Genomic DNA, 22,449 nt, shown 5'->3' with positions numbered 1-22,449 from the left:
AAACAAATTATTTGTGGTGCATCTAAATAATTCTCTAAAACTTTTAAAAGAAGACTAGGTAGGTACCCATACGACAGTAGGCTAAGGTACATGTAGGCCTAGGGTGGCACTAATGCTAGGATTTTGATTGGAAGAATTGTTTTGTTTTTACAATGTAGGTCTACTTTACATTTGAACATTTTCATTATTCCTCCAAATGTAGACTATCGTGGAGCAACTCCCCTTTTTTATTCGTATATTTTCGTCAACAACATCAAATCTAGGCCTAATAAATTTAATAAAACCTTCACCCTGTGTTTGTCGGCCTAGATTCAATTTGTTTTATACTGTCTAACAAACAAAATTAGGTGTTAAATACATGTATTTCCCCAAAATTACAATGAATTAAACATATAAATAATTAGTATGAGAACCGATATATAATGATAAAATATTGAATAAATTGCCTTTGTTACAATCAGGTATCCGACTGACGGACTGTACGGCCATTTATTGACTTACACGGCACTAATCTCAAACGAAATGTTGTAATAAATCGTCAACGGAAATTCCAGAATTTGAGCCGTTATTTAAATTATTTTTTGTTGGCGTTAATTCTTTTGCCATTCCAACTTTATTTGGGTATTACAATGGTCAGAAATCATGTTATTATTACGGTATCCGTAAATCCGTTCCTTCATACGAATACAAATCACAACTGGAAATGGTTCTTGGATACCGTGTTGATATTTTCCAATTTCATTTTCATTCGTGTGCACATTAAATACTTCAAATTAGGCTTGAAAAACAGAGAATTAAGTAATTCGGAACATTGAAATACTTGTCTATGTTTGGCAATTTTTTAACGGTTGAAAAATATTTGGTGTTAAACGCAAAAGCGTGTGGTAGCTGAGAGGAAATTTCCCTTCGATAAAAGCGCGCGAATATCAGTCACGTGATGTCTTTTCAGGCAAGTCATTTATTCATATAACATAACACTTACTTCATACATAAACATCGAGTTGGATTTCGATCTAGTTTACAGCAAATATGAGTCTTAGGAACTTGGAATGGATTTTTCTTTTCGTGTAGAAATGACGTCATAACAAGGCAAAACTACGCGATTTATTTTTGACAAAATTGCCCATTGTATACCATTTTCAAGTGTTCGGTGGGCGCACTTACCATGCTCCTATTTTGTTGATTTTAATAGCATCAAAACGACAATAAAACGAACTGTCAATCGGTCGGGGGTGCTATGTTGACAAATCGCCTCAAAAAAAGATTTCGTGAACTGAAGTGTTCAACTTACAAAAAATGCATGGTATTTCCAAATGCCAAAAAAGAACCCCCGACCGATTGAAAGATCGTTCATATATCTTTCTAATGATATCAGAATGAAAAAATAATATTAATAATAAGTGGCTCGCCGAGCACTTGAAGTGGGGTACCCTCGTTTAAAAACGTGACAAAATTTTTCTGCGTAAAATGAACACATATATAAAAATTATATCAAACAAAAGAACAGGATGTCTGCTTCTAAAATATTTTAAAATTCTTACAAAAGATTAAATAGCCACTGTTTGACATTAAGTTGAACAAGCCAACAGTGAGGCTGATGTCCCCCGCCGAAATCCGCAAATAAATAGATGCCACATATTAATTAATCGCACATCTATTTTTTTCAAAAGTATCGAGCAATCAAACTGTTTATCAACTATACACTAAATTTCATCACTCTCTATCAGACAGAATCAAAGTTATATTGTCCAAAAGCATCGACCAAGGAAATTGCTTATCTCTGCTTAGCTTGAGATCGATATGTTAATCATTGAACTCAGTCAAGACGAACATCTACATCAAGTTTAAACATTCTACCTCAATTAGAAGCAGTGTGAACATTTTAGCTCAATTAGAAGGAGAGTTATTGTGTTCCGAAGTCTCGGCCAATCAAATTGCTTATCGCTCTGCTTACCCTGAGCAGAAAATGCTCATCATCGAACTTAGTCAAGGTACTGATGTAATAAAACTATACACCAAGTTTCATCACTCTCACTTAATTAGAACTAAAGTTATCGTGTCCCAAAGCATCAACCAATCAAATTGCTTATCTCTGCTTCCACTAAGCAGAAAATGCTCATCTTCGAACTCCATCAAAGCATTGACCTAATATACACCCACACCAAGTTTGAACATTCTAGGTCAATTAGAAGGAGAGTTATTGTGTCCCAAAAAGTGTGACGGACAGACAGACGGACGGACAGGCAGGCGGACAGACAGACAGACGGACGAACCCATTTTAATAGTCCCCTGCTTTCTTCAAAAGGCGGGGGACAACTAAAGTTATCGTGTCCCAAAGCATCAACCAATCAAATTGCTTATCTCTGCTTACCCTAAGCGGAAAATGCTCATCTTCGAACTCCATCAAGGCATTGACCTAATCAACACATACACCAAGTTTGAACATTCTAGCTCAATTAGGAAGAGAGTTATCATGCCCCAAAGTATCAACCAATCAAATTGCTTATCTCTGCTTACCCTAAGCGGAAAATGCTCATCTTCGAACTCCATCAAGGCATTGACCTAATAAACACATACACCAAGTTTGAACATTCTAGCTCAATTAGGAAGAGAGTTATTGTGTCCCAAAAAGTGTGACGGACAGACAGACGGACAGACAGACAGACGGACGAACCCATTTTAATAGTCCCCTGCTTTCTTCGAAAGGCGGGGGACAAAAAGGGTTACAAATCGGGAAAAAAACGACTTTCTTCCAACGCCGGCAATGGAGCTGCGACACCTACTGTTAGGCGCTTTGATTAGTCATTATATATATATTTACCTGTCATATTGAATAAATCATTCAATGACAATCTACATACCTTCCAATCCTTAGGATCAAGGGACATAAGAAATTGTGTGTTGTCTTCTATTTCAGTATCATCTTCACTTTCATCTGAGCTAGAACTTTCTACAGAATGCTGTGAAACAGAATGTTTACTATGAAGTCGGTTCTGGTAAGCTTCATACCATCTACCAACAGGTTCAACCTTTTGAGTTAGAGGTGCTAGGAAAAGAAAACAAGAAATCATGACATTAATACAAGTAGTTTCTACATGGGAGCTATTTTCAGAATCTGTCCCACAAATTCGCTAAGACAGCTAAACCTAAACCTACAGACACATTCTGGTAACTAGCAAGCAAACAAATTAAAGGAGGAGTCTTAGAAACATTAAATAAAACTGGTTAGTTCTGTATGAAAGTTTCCTTTATGCTGGTCCTAGTTTCTAGGTAGTGTTGGCAATAGGTCCCAAAATACCTACATAACCATGTCCATCTGCTTGCTGAAGTTACAGTTATGTGTGTATGTGATTGTGGTGATTATCAAGCCACTCTTGATAACTGAACAATGAAATTCCTTAAATAAGTTAAGCAACTTTGTTGTGCAAAGCTAGTGATCATATCCAAATGGCATTGTTCTAGGATATTTGCCACCCAAGTCAAGTCTGAAAATAAGAAATGAAGGATCACTAGTCAAAATGAAAGTCTGTGGTAATAAAAATCAACAACTCTGCTTTCAACGTAGACATGTAAATATTTACATATTATGTATAAAAGTATTGCCATTACAACAGTTCAATCATTCAGCAAATCACTTTAGATCACCCATTATAAAGGATTGGGTTCCTGGCAAGCAAAAAATAACAAACATGGGTGAACCATTAAGTAGCTAATCCTTGGTAAATAACTTTAACAGGAAAATATGATTGTCGGTAGACTAGAGTAGGGGGTTTGGCATATCAAGATCGATGATATTTTGGCCTATCAGTAAAATACCATAATTAAACATAGCTGTAGCCTAATTGTAACACCTGGCAAGAGCAAAAAGAACAAATGACTTGGGGCTGATGCTGATTAGAAGAGGCAAAGGGATTTTAAAAATAAAGAAATTCTTTTCAGCATGTTTTCATGATATATTTTGAATGGCAAATGACCTTATTTGACCTTTGACCCTGAATATCTAGAAATCGCCCCAACAATGGACTGATTAGCACTTGGCATCATATTCTACGCAAAATTTTACTCTAGAAAAGTTGGGTTTGGTTTTGTGCCCATTTGATGGACCCCCCCCCCCCCACTGCGCCTCCAGACTATTAGCTTTCCTGACTCTCAGCTAGGGCTTGTCCCTTTATAGCTACAATATTGTCACGATAAACTGATACAATCTAAGAGGTCTTGTGCAAGTACAAACAGATTCAAATACACAATTGTCAACACATATCATTACAGTTTGTATTGAAATAAGTAAATCTATCCCAAATAGTGAAGACTGGACCACTAAAATAGTTATGCTAGGTTCCCCATTATCGTGCGATGCATTATGATAGGATTGTCCACGATCTGGTATGTGCAGATACTTTCCATACGATTGCTACATGATTGCTATGATTTCAATTGTAGCACGAATCCTGATAGTGGGAACCTAGCATTACTGAACAGTTTTTCTTTGCGGTAATGCGTTCTACATTTTCGAAGCGATATTTTTTTAATAATGTACAAGCCCCCATGACACCAGCCAGGTGAAATATAGCCAGATATCGCGTTGCATTAACCCTGCTCATTGCTTCCCTTATAAGGCAGTGTTACTATTACTATATATATGCTATTTCTGGCTGGGTGGACATTTTAAGTTGGATAGGAGAGAAAATCAAGTAACAGTTAGGTTTCATCAAATCATATAATTATGCGGCAAGGCTTGACCTTTACTTCAAGGCTGGGGCTATTTGTCACATGGGGTAAGACAATTCAGGGACTATTTGCCAGTTGCAAGATGTGGCAAATCTCTGTACAGCAATTAACAACTGATTTCAATGATACTTACAGATCACGGTAACATTAATAATATCTCAAGAGTAGCCAAAATTTCGACTACTTCCGGTCAACAGTTTCCGAGACATCGGATTGCCACACATTTCATGTGGCACGACAGCAGGTCGCAATAGCCCCCAAGCATAACTATGTCATCAATTGTTTATCGCAATGCATTGTAGGCTCGACCGGGGTCAGGTTTTTTTTAAACAACATGGCTGGTGTTAGAGTAGTTTTACGCGAATGTGATGTTAAAGGAGCAATTGTTGATTTGAGGAGATGGGCAGCATGTAGAGCATTTACAGCTGGAAAATCTGAGTCCAGATCTAGTTTAGTCAGAAGGTAAGTCTAGTACTGACGACAGGGCGTAAAGGTGGCTTACTTATATTATGGCTGCTGATCTTTATTTCGCACTCACCGAAATTAAAATCTATATAGATCTAATACTATATTTACTAATGTTATAATTACAGTAGAATCTGCATTAAGCAGCCACCCAAGGGAATTTTCGCGGCTGAATGCTTAACGGGAGTGGCCTCTTAATAAAATCTCGGTGCTTTTTGTGCTGACACCAATTAAATATTACGCTTGGATGCATTGGAAGCAAACATCAATACTTGCATTGGTAAATTTGACCGTCGCTGAATCTTGCGCCGAACGAAAATCTTGGACATAACTTCTGTAAACTTCTCATTCTGTACCAACCTTCGATACTACTGTCTACCATTGTGATGCATTCAATAATATTTATCCATTTTTGTGAAGAAAATCGATGAATTAATTTTATTTTATCAAAAAAGCACATGAACAAAAAACCATCGCTAATTTTATCACCGATTTACAGGGGGTGTAACTCTGTAATATTATAGGAGGCGCTAAAACGTCTGTTTAAGAACTGTTTCGTTACGCGTGAAAACAATGATCAGGTTAGTCGTTTAATAAAACAAAAGATTAATTAACAGATAATCCCAGGTTTATTGTTATTTTCACATTTCTTTTAACCTGATCAGTGGGGGACCAGTTAATTAACTACTACTCACGGGATTAACAGGGGTGTTATGAAGAACGACAAGATGGTATCATTCAACATTGGCCGTTGAATGGGCGATGTTTTGTTAAATTTATTAGTAAAATAGTGACCGCTGGCTGCGTTAGAGGAGTGACCGTTGAATAAAGAGATGAAACAATAGAATTTTTACAGGGGGAATTTATTGTGACGGCGTACAAGGAGATGTCACTTAATGGGAGTGGCTGCTCATACAGATTCTACTGTATAATATGAATGCATACATTTTTTATGCAATTTCTATCAATACAGTAAGTACCCTGTTTTATAAGATGGGCAATTCCGTGAGTAACAGACTGACATTTGGAGAAGGTTAATATCAGTCTGTTGTCCGCTTCTAACTCAGAAATACACGATGGTGCTAAATATTTGGCATATTGATATAGTGATCTTGCAGAATCATTTTAATACAAAACAGTATGACATACTTTTAAACAAATTTCATTCACTACCTCTCAAAGTCATGGTAACAGACTGACATTCTTGCAACCTAACGTTGATGGTCCACATACTCAGTGAAGTTTGTAGATTTACAAAATCTTTGTATTTTGGATTTATTTAATTGATAGATATCCTTTATACAAATGTTAAATTCTTTCACATCTGGCAATTTTTTTCCATATTAGAAGTTAAATTGCCTTTGGTAACAGACTGACATGGTCAGTAACAGACTGACACATTCTGATTAAAGATGATTGTATTGCTATCACTCAAGGGTGTGCTGTACAGATTTGATATCCATTAAATTTTATTTCTTATAACAGCCTGGTAATGATAAATATAGTAATTATTTGTCCTGTTGCTATTAAATCTAGAGACGTTTATTTATATGGGTGCACATTTGATCATAAGGTCCATCATTGAATCAAGTGACGTTTCGATTCACTGCTTGTACATAACAAGGAGTAAGGTCTCTTGTCCAACCTCATGGGCCTTTCTGGTTACCCCCAATAGCTAAAGACCCCTGTATACGTGCACGCGCATTATTGAAAAAAGTCCAGAAATGCCTAGCACAGCTTGCGTCGAGTGGACGTTGAACCCCATTTCTCTATTTATATGCACTTTAGATCATAAGGTCAAGTGACATGGTTTTGAATCCAAGCTTGTCTGTATAACCTCTTGTGTTTTCTTCGGGTTCTCCAATTTTCTCCCTCTGCTAAAAACAATCCTAAGTGCAAGCAAATAATTGAAATAAAATTGAAAAATATTATTCCCAAAATGACTCGGCTTGTTTCGAGTGGGCATTCAATTTTATTTCTCGCTCTAGAAGACAACAGGGATAACAAAAAATAGTGTTATTACCATAATAGGTGTTATTGAAGGAAAGCAAATAGCATTTAAAAGTTGACTTGATTCAAGTTGAAACTGATAAGGCTATATCTGTTGTAACAAACTTTAATACTTGTAGCTATGACTATTACTAGTCCCATAGGTAGAGGGGTTGGGATGGCCAGCATCATGGCCTAGTGTTCCATAGTGTCGCATTCAAACTCTAGCTAGCTGGTCACTTCTGGCTTGCTGTCATGCTTTCGATCCCTAGTGTGAGCAAATGTGGCTTGGAGATGGGGGCGACTTCTCAAACTCAGAGGTTTACTCTGGTTTCCTCCCACAGGAAAGACCCCTGTGGAAGCTGACGTAAAACTAATAGCAGAAGACTAGTCTGAGACCTTATAAACTTTGATTGTCTGCCATATTGAAAGAAAGAACACTTTTGGTTTTCATTCATTCAATTAAGATAACTTACATAATTATGCCCCTTTGTTATGTCTGTCATTCACATTATGTGTCTGCTGTACACTAGGGGCAATCAGTGCCATATTATCCTAAAGGGCTTATGCATAGGGGCCCATGCAACCGTGTTGTAAGCCCCCAATTTAGTGTGGGTGTACTTCCTGTTAGAATTACCCCGATATAATGTCAGTCTGTTACCATCAGTCTGTTACAACATTTTTCAGTGTGTTACCATGAGTTAGGGGGAGAAATTTAAGTGACATGCCTTTTTTCTTTTTATATATATAATTGGTGAGTTGAATTCAGAGAATATTCACATTTTTATTGGATTTGACACATAATACCATCTATTGATGTTAGATTTTCTACTTGAAATTTCGGTCTATTAACAGCATTCTGATTTTAATTTACATGGAAATCATCATAAAACACAATGTCATTAATATTTTACATAGTTTACCATATTCCTAAATTTACTGTGATATTAAATCAAAATGGTGAAAATGGCAGTGTCTGACTGGGATATCAGTTACATGTAAATATCACTGAATAGTGATATTAATTTCTTTTTCAAATAATGCATAATTTAATTCTTACTTCTATATTCATCAATATGGCTGACTTTATACTATTCATTGATTTAGATTTTAATATTTTGATTTAAACCTCTTAAAGTGATTGCCCTAAGCAAGAATGGTCTTGACTGTACTATTATAATCTTTGAGGTGCCAATAGGCTTAGTAGAAAGTTCGAAATAAAGATTTATACATTAAACAATGCAGTCAGATCAGTGCCAATCAAGTGTCGACGCTTTTAATTTTATTTGCGGCTTAAAAGCTTATTAACTAATTCTATGTTATTGTAAAACTTTTACCCAATGAAATTTATATATTAATTTAACTTCTTTCATTTGATTCGTTATTATATATTTTTATCCCTTATTTTATCTTTAATCTGATTTGTTGAAATAATTTTCTTTTTGTCTGTATGCAAACAAGCCAACAGTGAGGCTGATGTCCCCCGCCGAAATAGGAAAATAATTAGAGGACACATATAAATTTATCACAAATTATCTTTTACAAAGTATTGAACAATCAAACAGTATATCTTTACTTATAGTCTAAGCATACAATGTTTTTGATGGAATAATTATAGCATATTAAGGGGAAAACATGCTCTATGCCTACAGATCTAGAGTTTGGTTGTATCAACGGGTCTATTTTCCATCTTGCTGCAAGTTGTGCAAAGTTCACTGTTTTCTTTCTGTCATTAAATGTCAATTCATTATTGCATACTACATATTTAATTAATTTATAATAGTTTCTTTTTCAATTTGTTTTTTCCATTTATTTCCTACACCAAGTTTGAACCTTCTACCTCAATTGGGAGGAGAGTTATTGTGTCCCAAAAAGTGTGACGGACAGACAGACAAACAGACAGACGGACGAACCCATTTTAATAGTCCCCTGCTTTCTTCGAAAGGCGGGGGACAATAAGCATACACACCAATTTTGAACATTTTAACTCAATTCGAAGGAGTGTGACGGACAGACAGACAAACAGACGACGGACGAACCCATTTTAATAGTCCCCTGCTTTCTTCGAAAGGCGGGGGACAATAAGCATACACACCAATTTTGAACATTTTAACTCAATTCGAAGGAGAGTTATTGTGTTCCAAAGTCTCAGCAAATCAAATTGCTTATCGCTCTGCTTAATCTGAGCAGAAAATGCTCATTATCGATCTTAGTCAAGGTATTACTGTAATGAAACTATACACCAAGTTTCATCACTCTCACTTAATTAGAACTAAAGTTATAGTGTCCCAAAGCATCAACCAATCAAATTGTTTATCTACTTAATTAGAACTAAAGTTATAGTGTCCCAAAGCATCAACCAATCAAATTGTTTATCTCTGCTTACCCTAAGCGGAACGGACAGACAAACAGACAGACGGACGAACCCATTTTAATAGTTCCCTGCTTTCTTCGAAAGGCGGGGGACAATAAGCATGAACATTTACTCAATTCGAAGATCAACCAATCAAATTGTTTATCTCTGCTTACCATAAGCGGAACGGACAGACAGACAAACAGACAGACGGACAAACCCATTTTAATAGTTCCCTGCTTTCTTCGAAAGGCGGGGGACAATCAAAGTAGGAGAGTTATTGTTTTTCAAAGTCTCGACCAATCAAATTGCGTATCGCTCTGCTTACCCTGAGCAGAAAATGCTCATTATCAAACTTAATCAAGGTATTACTGTAATGAAACTATACACCAAGTTTCATCAATCTCACTTAATTAGAACTAAAGTTATCGTGTCCCAAAGCATCAACCAATCAAATTGCTTATCTCTGCTTACCCTAAGCGGAAAATGCTCATCTTCGAACTCCATCAAGGCATTGACCTAATCAACACATACACCAAGTTTGAACATTCTAGCTCAATTAGGAAGAGAGTTATCGTGTCCCAAAGCATCAACCAATCAAATTGCTTATCTCCGCTTACCCTAAGCGGAAAATGCTCATCTTCGAACTCCATCAAGGCATTGACCTAATAAACACATACACCAAGTTTGAACATTCTAGCTCAATTAGGAAGAGAGTTATTGTGTCCCAAAAAGTGTGACGGACAGACAGACGGACAGACAGACAGACGGACGAACCCATTTTAATAGTCCCCTGCTTTCTTCGAAAGGCGGGGGACAATTAGTTTGTTTAAAAGATCCCTACACAGACAGAAGAGAATGGAAAATATACAGGGACATCAGATGAGATAGGCTTAAGACATTTAGTAACCCTTTGATATGATCTTGTAAATAATGTATTTTTAAACTGTATATAAAGTAATATTGAAATGGATTTGGAATTTGACTTATAATGCAGTGACCACCTTCACTATAATACTTCTCCACAAATGAGCGCTATACACCCCCAATCCTAGCTCATCTACAAATATTACATATGTATCACCTGGGTGCATATTCGAACGTAGAATAGCCCCGAAACGTTGGTGATATAAATATGCTCAGTCCAGTGATGGGATTTTGCCCGTATATTCCGGACTTGTCCGAATCTTTTTTCCAAACGCCCAAAATTGTCCGACCGGGAATATGCCCAATCGGACATCAAGACATGGTAAATTATATTCAACATTCCGAAATTAATATAGTTTACTGAGTGTATAACTACCACTCAACCCGATTATCGTCGATAATACGCTGGGTTTATTAGGTAATTAAGTAATCAACGTATACTATTAAAAAAAAGTAGGGGATATTTGATTTTTAAGTGTTATTAAAGTCACCTAATGAAACTATTAAAAAAAAGTAGGGGATATTTGATTTTTAAGTGTTATTAAAGTCACCTAATGAAACTGACGAAGAAACAAATGACAAAATGAAATGAAGTTCACATTCATCGATTTATTCCAAATGATCGTTAGACTAAGTAAGGCACAGACTGACCATTATAAGGGTAAAATGATACCCGGGGTCAAACAGCAAAGTTACCACAGAATCACAACCAAGTCAGTAACGGGTAAATCCTCCTCTGTTTGCCAAACAAGCATTGATCCGACGTGGCATACTCCTAATGAGACGTCTAAGGTCATTTTGGTCCAGATTGTCCCATTCCTGTTGCAACGCAGCAGCAAGTTCTTGGACATTGGCAAGACGTTGTTGACGTTGACGTAACCTCTGTCCAAGCATGTCCCAGACATGCTCGATGGGGGAGAGGTCGGGACTCAGTGCTGGCCAAGGTAATGTGGTGATGTTCTGTTGTTGGAGGTAACCTGTAACGATCCTGGCCCTGTGACATCTTGTGTTGTCATCCTGGAAGATGAAACGGCGGCCATGACGTCGTGCGAACGGCACAACATGGACTGCCAAGATGTTGTCCCGGTAGTACTGGTCTGTAACACGCCCTGCAACAACATGTAAAGCCGTTCTTCCAGCAACAGTGATGCCTCCCCACACCATAACAGAACCACCCCCAAATCGATCATGTCTGATGACGTTAACGTCTTGGAAGCGCTCGTTTCGACGACGCCACACCCTCCTACGTCTGTCCAAAAAATCAACAGTGAACCTTGACTCATCTGAAAACATCACATTGCTCCAGCGTCGATTATCCCAGTGTTGACGATCCCTACACCAACGACGTCTTGCCTGAATGTGATGATCTCTCAAACAAGGGATCACGCGAGGACGTCGGGCGCGAAGGTGACCCCTATGCAGTCGATTCCGAATCGTTTGGCCACTCACTCTCACACCAGTGTCTGTTTGAAGACGAGCGCTGATCTGATTTGCTGTGATGACACGATTTCTCAAGGCCAAGGTACGGATAAATCGATCCTGGGCTTGAGTTGTCGCCCTTGGTAGACCTGAGCGTGGTCTGTCCTGTACAGATTGTGTATCACGGTATCTGGACCATAGCCTGCTTATGACAGACTGAGAAACATTCATCGTCCGCGCCACAACCGCCTGTGTTGTGCCGATCTGTAGCATGCCAAGGGCACGTAACCTTTCATTTTGGGTAAGCCGACGCATATCAAAATTTGTTTTCTGGTCACTAAAACAATTAAACTGATGTTTCCACCCTGGAATTCAATGCCACAATGACTGTAACATTCAAAGTCAGAGTCGTGCAAATCTTGGGTTGGACCCCCATGATGATCCCAAGCATCACATGCATTCCATGCGGTAGCTATTGGTGCGTTTGGGTGTCACATGTAACTGGAAATGTTTCTTCTGTTAGGTTCTATAGTGACTTTTTTCGTAGTCATTTGCATATTTTAGTATTATGCCCCCAAAATCAAATATCCCCTACTTTTTTTGAATAGTATATTTATCGTGTTATACCGTCTATAAACCTACCTTGATTAACTACTTAATCTGCCTTGATTGACTGACTTAATCTTTTGTCGGACAATTTATCAATTTAATCTTAAACAGAAGTCATTGCTTTCCTTTTGTCCGACTATTCATCAATTCAATAAGAATGATTAAAATTTTAATCCACCTGTTTACCTCGTGGTTTCTCAATTGTCGGGCATCTTAATCGCATTGATGTGAGCCTACAGCATCTATAATAAACTAATCATAGATGTCACATATCGTAAGAGTAAATAACACCCTAAATCAATGGACAGTCATTTTGTCTACGATATCTTTTACGTCTTTTAAGAATCCATATAGAAATTCTCATCCACAGTGGCACTTTCCCTTGATCTCGAGCGCGGCATGAATATTGCTTAACATAATATTATTAGGCAGTGCTTACTATGAAGCCGTGTGATGTGAGTCACTTAGGCTATTAGTCTCTATTACCCAGAAAAATATTCTACGAATATGTTGAAGACTAGGAGTTTCTGGGTGACCAAGACTAATACGCCTGACGCTGAAGTTGGTTGATGCTATACCGCACCCAGCAAAATAACAAAAAGGGGAGGAGCTACCAATAGCTATATGAGCAGAAATTCTAACGTATTTGTTGGCGAGAATTAAGAAGCATGTCAAACATTCTGCTGTGTTGCCTATGATGCCTGTCACTCTGTCTTGACTATGAAATTAGGTGAAAAATTTAATTAGTTGATAAGTGGACAAAAATAGTGTTTTATGGTGAGAAAAAATCTATATTTTGAAGGCAAACTTAAAATTGGGCGGAAACTCTTCCAATTTTTTTTTTATTTGGTCTTGTGTCAAAGTTCACATTGTAAATGTCGAATTTATAATTTTATTGTATTTTCTTATTTTGGGTTTTTTTTTAAAATCCTGAATCTTAAATGATTTGGCATTAATTTTCTGACAATCTATATAAACATGATATTTATACATTAAAATATGAAAATAATATATTTTTGAGAAAGTAACCAACATTGAAAAATATCGCTATGAGAACGTACGTCTGTTTAAATATTTACATTTTTTTCTCTCATTCATATTTATGTTATATGTATGGAATTGTTTAAAACTTCATATCTAAAGCTAAAATAACCCATTCTTATTAAAATGACCATGAAAAGAAAAGATTTGCAAAAATTCTCAGAATAACTTGGGTTTTCATAGATGTACGTCCGTTACTTTTCACAGTAAACTCATATTTAAAGCTAATATCACCCATTCTTGTTATTATGACCATAAAAAGAAAACATTTGCCCAAATTCTCTGAATCATTTGGGGTTTCATAGATTGTTTTCAGGAAAGTAACTGCTCCATTAATTCAAATGAGTTAATTATTATTATTATCTATCAGTCCCATTACTTAAAAGTTTACATATCTCATTTAATGGGTTAGTAATTTGCACTCGTACGTCTGTTACCAGAAAATATGTATGTTCATGCAGGCAAATCATAGTGTTCATTTCTGTACGTCCGTTACCCATACTTTGAGGAGCCAATATTTATTTCAGGTGTTCGTGAACAAATTAAATCATATATCAGTTAATTATTCATGGTTAGATAATATTGGAAGTATTCAAAATATGACAAGTTCAAAATGTACGTTCTATTATGCATTTGTCTTTTATGCAAAATGCAGAATGGAGAAGTGTAACGTGCAAAATAACCATTATACTGTATTTTGTATATATTATTGAATAGTGTATTCTGTATTTTAACACTGGTATTGTGGAGCAATGGAAATTGCAAATTATAAAACAAAAATACGTATTTTGAACTGCTGACATAATTATGCAGTTTGCACCGTGCACATTGAAATAATATTGGCAACCTTATGGTAGTAGTAGGCCTACGATCAACCCAAAGAAAACCCATTCCAAATCACCAGTGCACAATTGCTTAGATAATCTTTCTACAAAGACAGTTGCTTTACAACATAAACCCCACTCTACTCCCATTACATCAACTAAATGATTCGCGTATAGATTAGAACAGGAGGATGCCATTTTGTTTGTTTACATTTTCTCCACTTCCGATTGCCTTTTTGATTGGCTGTTATAAAAGCCTTATATTTAGCTCCACCTTCATACATCTCATAGCATCATGCGTCTCCTGTTTAAAAATGGCGGTCTTAGTAACGGCTTAACGCCTCTATTTTAAATACAATGATTTATACCCGTTTCAGGTATGTAGCTGCTTAATTGTAGTTGGATGTGGCAGAAATATTTTAAAGTTACAATTTCATATTTTCTAAGAAAGTCAAAACATAATTATTTCTATGTCTTTTGCTCAATAGGTTGTCAACTCACTATTATACGATCATAGGTGTCATTCTCACACTTAAAACTCATTTACACCGGAAATAATAACACAATTACCTCCCTTGTTTCCTATTCTCCACCATGGAGTAGCTATCCTCAAACGTTTGAATTTGAAGAGGAAAATGATATTTTTGCCAATTTCTCAACTGGCAATAGTGAATTATAGGATTAATAGGACTATTCTTTAAAGATGGGTTCCCGCGTACAAACTGAGTGATTTAATGGTATATATGGACCAAAAACATATCCAAACTAATTAATTTGTCATAATTATGCTTCAAATCCTTCTCAAACATTGTAAATGCGAAGGAATGCCCTGCTATTAAAATTCAATCAAACCAGGTCATGTTTATATCACATCTTGGGAGTCCGAGGAGAATTCATTGCATACATAAGACGATGTTGTCTTTAATCGCTTAAATTCTCGGATTATCCACTACCCACGTCTTTTTCCGTCATTTTTATCTCAGAAAGTATTGTACGTCTAACTCTTCATAAAGTTTATCAACTTGTACATCAAGCGCTCAATGTTCGCTTGTGACCTTTGACATCACGCGTGCAGAAGTTCCTAATCGTCGGGCTGTTGATTAGGGGAACCCTTACATTTTTGTCCTGTATACGCTCCATGAGTGTTTTTCGGGGAATCCAGTATTTTTCTAGTAAGATTGGATATCTCTACTTTCCATATATACCAAAATTGCCATACTTTTATTGGAAATAACCACCCGATAAATACTTTTCTGGGAACCCATCTTTAACAAGGTAGGACTGTTTATAGATACCATCTATTTTAAGGCTTTATTTAAATAAATTTTTAAAAATATAACGTATATAAAATCTGATTCAAGTTTGGGCTTTGCTACGTGGAACTATATAGGACCATCTCTTATCTCGAAACACGAAGGGTTGAGAGAAGAGGTTTGATATCTAATTATAGCCACTGCTTTACTTCAATGGGATTGGGAATTGGTTTATTATATAATGTTAAGCTGCGTGCAGTACAGTTTGGGGTCAGTTTATGTGGAAATTATTAAAGGACAATATTGGTGTCAGTCATTATAAAATATGTGTTAGAGCTCGTTAAATACATCCCAAATACAGTGGACTCTGTCACATCCGACATCGTGCGGGATCGTTACAATAATTCGGATCACACAGCGTTTCGGAATACCGAGTTTTCTCCAAAACCGGAAATACTGTAACTTTGAAAACCGGAAGTATTTTTATATTGTAGCTTCGAATCACCAGAATGCTATTCCCTTTATAAATGATAAACTTTTCTGTACTTTCAAAATTTTATTATATTAAATAATTAACAATAACAATGCATGCGTATAATATATTCATAAAATCGTTTACATGTAATATCAATGCATGCGTACAATATATTTATAAATATCAATGCATGTAATCGTTTAAAGTAGTTTGCTTAGTTAAGATTACCAGAAGCATATCGTAAGGCGGAGTCCTGGCCAACATCTTCTAACAAATGAATTGTTGCGATCATCTTTTCGTCCTTAATCTGTGCGAAGTGTTTAATCTCGTTGAGCATGCGTAGGAATTTTGAATAGGTCAAGTCTGTCGTTAATGTATATTCTTCATCGTTCCCGTCTTCAGTCAATTGTCATATATAATCTGTCGTTCTATGTGCAGTTTTACAAGCCAATCAAAGTAAACGGCACCTGTCATCCAAGCTTTGTGATTGGCCGACCAATTGACTGGCAGGTAGATCTTGTCCACTCCCTTAAAACAACTCGGGTTCACTGCTTTACCGATCAAAGTAATCAACACAGTTTTAATCTCACCGATAATTGATTGGTGATTACTTGTTAATCTTTTCTGGCTTCACACCCATTGAGTTTTAATCTCACCGATAATTGGATGCTTCACACCCACCGTTTGAAGTACGGATTATATGGTGTCGATTCAATGGAAATTATGTGACGGGATGACTGATTGATTTCGGAATCCGGAACATACAGAATTCGGATTTACCAGCGATTTTTTGGCTGAAGTAATAAGGCAATAAATCGGGACATGAAAATCATACCGGATGTCACAGCAATCCGGAGTGATCAGAGATCGAATGTGACAGAGTCCACTGTATAATTTTAACACAGAGATCATTGTTACAGGAGATGTGTAATAAGCATGTGAAGAAACGGGAAGTGACGTCAATCGTTTGTCTGTTATCGCTCGTTACTTCAGCCAGTTATATAGAAGGACAACTCGTGTTAGTCATGTTTGGCGTCACTTCACGTTTCTTCACGTGCTTGTTACACGTCTCCCGTAGCAATGATCTCTGTGTTAAAATTATATTTGGAATGCATTTAACCAGTTCTATCACATATGTAATAATGACTGACACCAATATTGTCCTTTAAGGGAGCCAGGCCTATAGGTCTGTAACATTTTTGTAGGCCTAGTCATTTGACTACTGTCTGTTCCAGGTGATACTAAGACTCGAAAATTGCTTGCCATTTCTTCAATTTTTAATTAAAATGGCTAAGACTAAGGCTGTTCAAAAATATCGATATAATCGATAATCGGTAGAAGTTATTTAGCGATACGATAATCGATATTGAAATTCAAATATCGATTATCGGTATATTTACCTTCTGACGGCAAGTTACGGTCACTTTCACATGACTGAACTTGCCGTAGTCTGGCATGCAGACGAATGAACGAATACACAACGTCAACACAACAGCTATTTTCCCCCTCTGCTTACAAACTGGCACATTTTAAATATATATTATTGTAAAAAAACTAAACTTTAAGATTAAATACATTATTTTAATATTTTCGTTGTTTTTGTTATTACTAGTTGAAACTAAAATAGGTCACGCACTTTGTGAACAATGACAATCGCACGTGATATAGTAGAATTATCTCCCTTCTTTGCTCTTGATTGATTTGTAGAGAAATTGTCTGCTTTCAGGATAAAACTAATTGTATTATTAATGATCAACTCAGCTTTTATTACTAAATCATGTCAGATACAGCCCATACAAAACACGTTTTTGACTTCCCGGGAAAATATCTATATCTCTCGTAATTTCTTGGAAGAATTCTACTTTGGTTTTCGTCAAAATTAACCAATCATAAAAATTCTACTTTGAAAGCCGGTAATTATTTTTTTATTGTCCAATCAATAGACGCCTTCTATTATATTTTATTCTATTATTAGTAACACTGTGTGATCGCCAGTAACTTGCAATGGGAAACCATGTATTGTCTTTGTATTTATCGGAGATATTGGAATAAAAAAAAGGTTCAAATGAATCAAGAACAAAACGTAGAATAATACTCAAGTTAATCCTACATTTAGCAACTAATTATTTTATATTAATTGATTTTTTTACGTACATCGGCACAGTATTAGACTAGGATAATAACACTACTGTAACTCGATCAACACAAATAACAGGTCGGTAAAGTTTGGTTTTTCCGGAAGAATGATAATCGATTATTATCGATAATTGCTGACAAATTCTTGCCGATAATCGATATTTCATATCGATTCCCAGCCTTAGCTAAGACTTTGTGAAATACCTGGAATAGTCACCCCATTGCTTACTGTCTTGTGAGAACTAAGTTCAGACCAAGCTATACAACTTTTCTCCTTTGAAATATCGTGGTTTGTCGACATCTTGGTACTAAAAATAGCCATGTTTGGCCTAGTTATCTGGAAGAACCTAAGTGGACAAGGGGTGCTGAGTTGACTTTAAGTCGTTTCGCCCTAATTGGATATGTAGTTGGTTGTTTAGGTCCAGTAGAATATAACTGTTTTGAAAGCGATATTTACTGGATCCCAGACCACGGTTGTTTGCCCCACTAACTTGACAATTTAATTGCCCTCCGTCCGAGGGTTGTAACTTTATGACATGGATATAAGCTACATGCAAATTGTAACCCGCTATTGAAATGTGATGAAATTTTCGAAGGAGGCTGCAGGACATACCCCCCAAAAAACTCGGTCCACAATATAGATGGGTTATAGCGATTTGCATTGACACATTCCTTGATATCGTGTATTTTCTATCTTGAAATTGTACATAACAATAGTCCATTATTCAAGGGATTATATTTTCCTAAGATTCGTTTGCTGTTTGTTTTTTTCTTTTCTACACCAGAAACAAATCTTTTGTGCCTAAATCTAAAGATCAATTTTGAAAGGAATACCCGTATGCGAAACTATGGTAAATCCAAAAAATTATAAGATATCTTGCAAAAATGTTTACACTTTATCCGAAAGGTCATCACTCCATCTGCTGCTGAAAATAAGTGTTCTTTGAGGAACATTTTGGTAGCAATGTACTATGAATATCAATGATGTAATGAACAGTGAAGAATATTAAAACACTGTTAATCAAAAAATAGTGCTGTTGTAAACATACATAATATATTTATTTTGCATTTAGAAACAGCTCTGAAACAAATCGAAAACCAGAAATGTAATGACGAGTTTCACCGGCGCCTGCATCGTTTAGCAGACGTCACTTACCTCACTGATGATACGGTTAAACAGATTCCCATGTATGTTAAAATGGACTCGAAATAGCCATTTATCAACACATATTGAAGTGTGACAACCTAACAATGTGGCGACTGATAAATCGGCCATCTCTCGACAATGGATAAAGTTAGAGATTATTTTGTGATATCTGCCTGGTCGTATATTTTCATACAATTCATCTATTTCTCGGCAAAGGACAAAGTTAAAAATTATTTTATGATATAAACATGGTCGTATATCGGCATACTATTAGTATAGGAAGTTAGTAAATAGTATAAGTAAAGGGTAGCGAATAACAATCTTTAGAACGAATATTTGTTTAAAAGGATAAAAAATATAGTTTCTTATTTTCAAAATCGCGTCATTTCCGGTAATACTGGAAATTTTGGATTTAATTGCGGTTTGTATAAGTTATCAAATGGTAGCATGTCTATTAAGCTATCAATAAATGGGTTCTGGGAAAAACAACATAAAAGGTTATGCTTTAATAATTGCCTATTTCTTGGCAATGACTCAAGTTAGAAACTATCTTTTGATGTATATATGTTCGCAAAGACACAATTTTTTTTGCCACAATGACGTCATTTATAGAGACCAATTGGTTACATCTAAGGAATATTCACACAATGGTTCATATTTATATGGAAATCAAAAATTTAAAATGAATTATGGATGATGGTTCTGACATGCGTTGTCTTTTCAAAATAGCTTTTATCCACTCCAAATTATCCAATGAGCATTTTTTTTTTTGCGAAATAAGCACGGTCAAACAGAAAAAAACCATATCAATCCGAACAAAAATAATATTGTTTCACACAAGCTCCAAAGTGTGAAACCCTAATAAGTATTATTGTCGCGAAACAAACGGGCGAATTCTCCTTCACTAGACATTTCTAACCGAATGCACCAAATTTGTAAAGTACCTGTCTACCCTAATGCGAAATGCAAGTATTCCATTTAGCGCACGCGCAGTCTTAATGTTTATGTTTTGAGAAAGTGACAATGTCTAAATAAGTGAAATTTTCAAGAGAATACTGGATTTTATGGGATGTCTAGTCATTTATTCTAAGGGAAGAAACCAAAGGGATGAAAATTCCAGGTATGTCACAAAGTTTTAGCCAGTTTAATTAAAGGACCTAAGTCCGTAACTCAAAATCCTCCAAAATCTTCGACATTGAAAACACGAGTTATTGGTCAGGCTGACCTTAAAAATATCTTTGTTTCGCCTAACGCGACCGACTAACTAAAACTACCCCCGACTTAAATTATTTTATTGCACTTTTCCGCGATCTTTTTATTTTATTTTGTGTGTCAACCTGAAATATATCACTAGAGTTATTTCCCTTTACTATGGCTATGGTTTGATTCATTATTGAAACTGGTTGATCAAGACGAAAGCATCATAGGTGTCGCTTCTCAACAAAATGGTTGCAGACGAAAGCACGTCCATTCCCACGAAATGATTCTGCCTCTATTTTTCTCGAAAACAGATATTTTCAATATCCGTTTTCGAGAAAAATGAAGGCCCAACCCGCACGATCGTTAAAAAACGTGTTGAGGGAGTTTCAAACGTCAGTTTGTGGCAATTCGTGTGCGAGTCGTGCATCACGAAAAATCCTGATGTCATTGATTTGTTTGCCAATAAAAGAAGACGAATGTTTGCACCCAGAAAATTATCAAGCTGTCAAATTAGCTCTTAAAAAAAATCTGAAAAAAAAAACGACCTACCGACCCTTCTCCTCGATTGTGGGTCGGGTTTGGTGAAACAAAGATATTTATAAGGTCAGCCTCAATTTAAATCAACATTTATGATGTAAATTTACCGGGTAAAGATGAGCTTCTGATATCCGATATTTAAGATAAAATAATTTTTTTAACATTGGTACACGAATCGTGTACCATAATGCGCTTCAGCCCCAGTTGTATTGAGAGACTCGAGGGACGAGGCTAGACACATTGCACCAAATCAAATGGAGTTATGTAGACTAGAATAACTAGACGCTAGAAATTTGCACTCGATTGAGATTGCTGACTTATTTCGCCGAACATAACTGATTTGAAATTGGAGTAAAAACGGAAACCATTAAATGTAAATCAGTTTATATACATTCATATTACAGTATTATATGCGTTGCGACCCACTTTTGTGAATTTCTAGGTCCCAAATGTTAGCGATTTAGCTCCTTTAAAAAATGAAGAAATGGCAAGCAAATTTAGAGTCGGAGTATCACCTGGAACAGACAGTAAAAAAAACTTACTCAAAGGAACTGTAGTGCTTAGAACGATCCACTACTGTGGCTGGAGTAAGACTGAGGACATCAGTAGTGGAACCATTTCTAGTCCCTTTGCGTTTACTCTTTAGGTCACCGTTGCTAAAGGAACTAGGCTAAGGCTAGTTACTTTAGTAATGAAGTCTTAGAGACCCCTGGTGCTGTCTCTAACTCTCGTTATAAAGTAACTATACTAGGCTAGGGCCTAATTTCTTCTCCTTTTTTTTCGGGAATTTATATACCTGATAATTTCTTAACAACCATTGTTGTTTCCCCTTCATTTGCACCAGGAAGAATTGAAGGTGGGTCTGTTGCTGTTACGGCCATAATCGCGACAAAACAAATTACTACTAATTATAACCCGTTTTCTTTCTCAAACTCAAGATAGGCTTTTCGAGTCTTATTTTTAGTTTTGTACACACACGTGCGCCTGCGAAATCGAGGCGGTTTGACAGCTATGGTCAAATTCGGGCGTCCAACTCATCCTGGTTGTGCGTGTGTCGAACGCCGATAAGACCATTATAAGACGGGCACTAGGCTATGGTATTAGTTAAAAATATGTTATATGTTTCTCCACAACATGTATAAAATAAAATATTTTGTGCTTGATAACAACAAGAGAATACCTGTCGAAACGTCGTGCTATATCTGTTTCAACAAGTGATTATTTTCCATATAAATTGTTGTGGGTTTTTTTTTCTTACCCAACGTCGCTAGGTTATTGATCCAGAAACTACATCGGACGAAGAAGTTCGATTGCTTTATACTTACCGGAAACTAACCGAAAGAAGC

The 22,449-nt window shown here is 36.3% G+C and overlaps 1 protein-coding gene across 2 annotated transcripts in view; it reads right to left on the bottom strand.

The window, feature by feature from the left end:
* The window catches only part of LOC126828399 (dnaJ homolog subfamily C member 2), a 218,479-nt gene extending 196,369 nt beyond the window's left edge, over window positions 1-22,110 (bottom strand). The window contains exons 1-2 of one of the 2 annotated variants that reach the window (XM_056102172.1): window positions 21,900-22,110; window positions 2,862-3,046 (exon numbers count right to left, since the gene is read on the bottom strand). In XM_056102172.1, coding sequence (XP_055958147.1) covers window positions 2,862-3,046; window positions 21,900-21,984 — 270 coding nt within the window. In that variant the 5' untranslated portion in view covers window positions 21,985-22,110. The remainder of the gene's footprint in view (window positions 1-2,861; window positions 3,047-21,899) is intronic. The other variant, XM_056102171.1, reaches the window with a different exon arrangement.
* Window positions 22,111-22,449: the final 339 nt, after the last annotated feature.

This window comes from Patella vulgata, chromosome 7 (genome assembly GCF_932274485.2).
Source record: "Patella vulgata chromosome 7, xgPatVulg1.2, whole genome shotgun sequence".
In the NCBI taxonomy this organism is placed as follows: domain Eukaryota; kingdom Metazoa; phylum Mollusca; class Gastropoda; family Patellidae; genus Patella; species Patella vulgata.
This window is presented reverse-complemented; position numbering and strand designations above follow the sequence as displayed.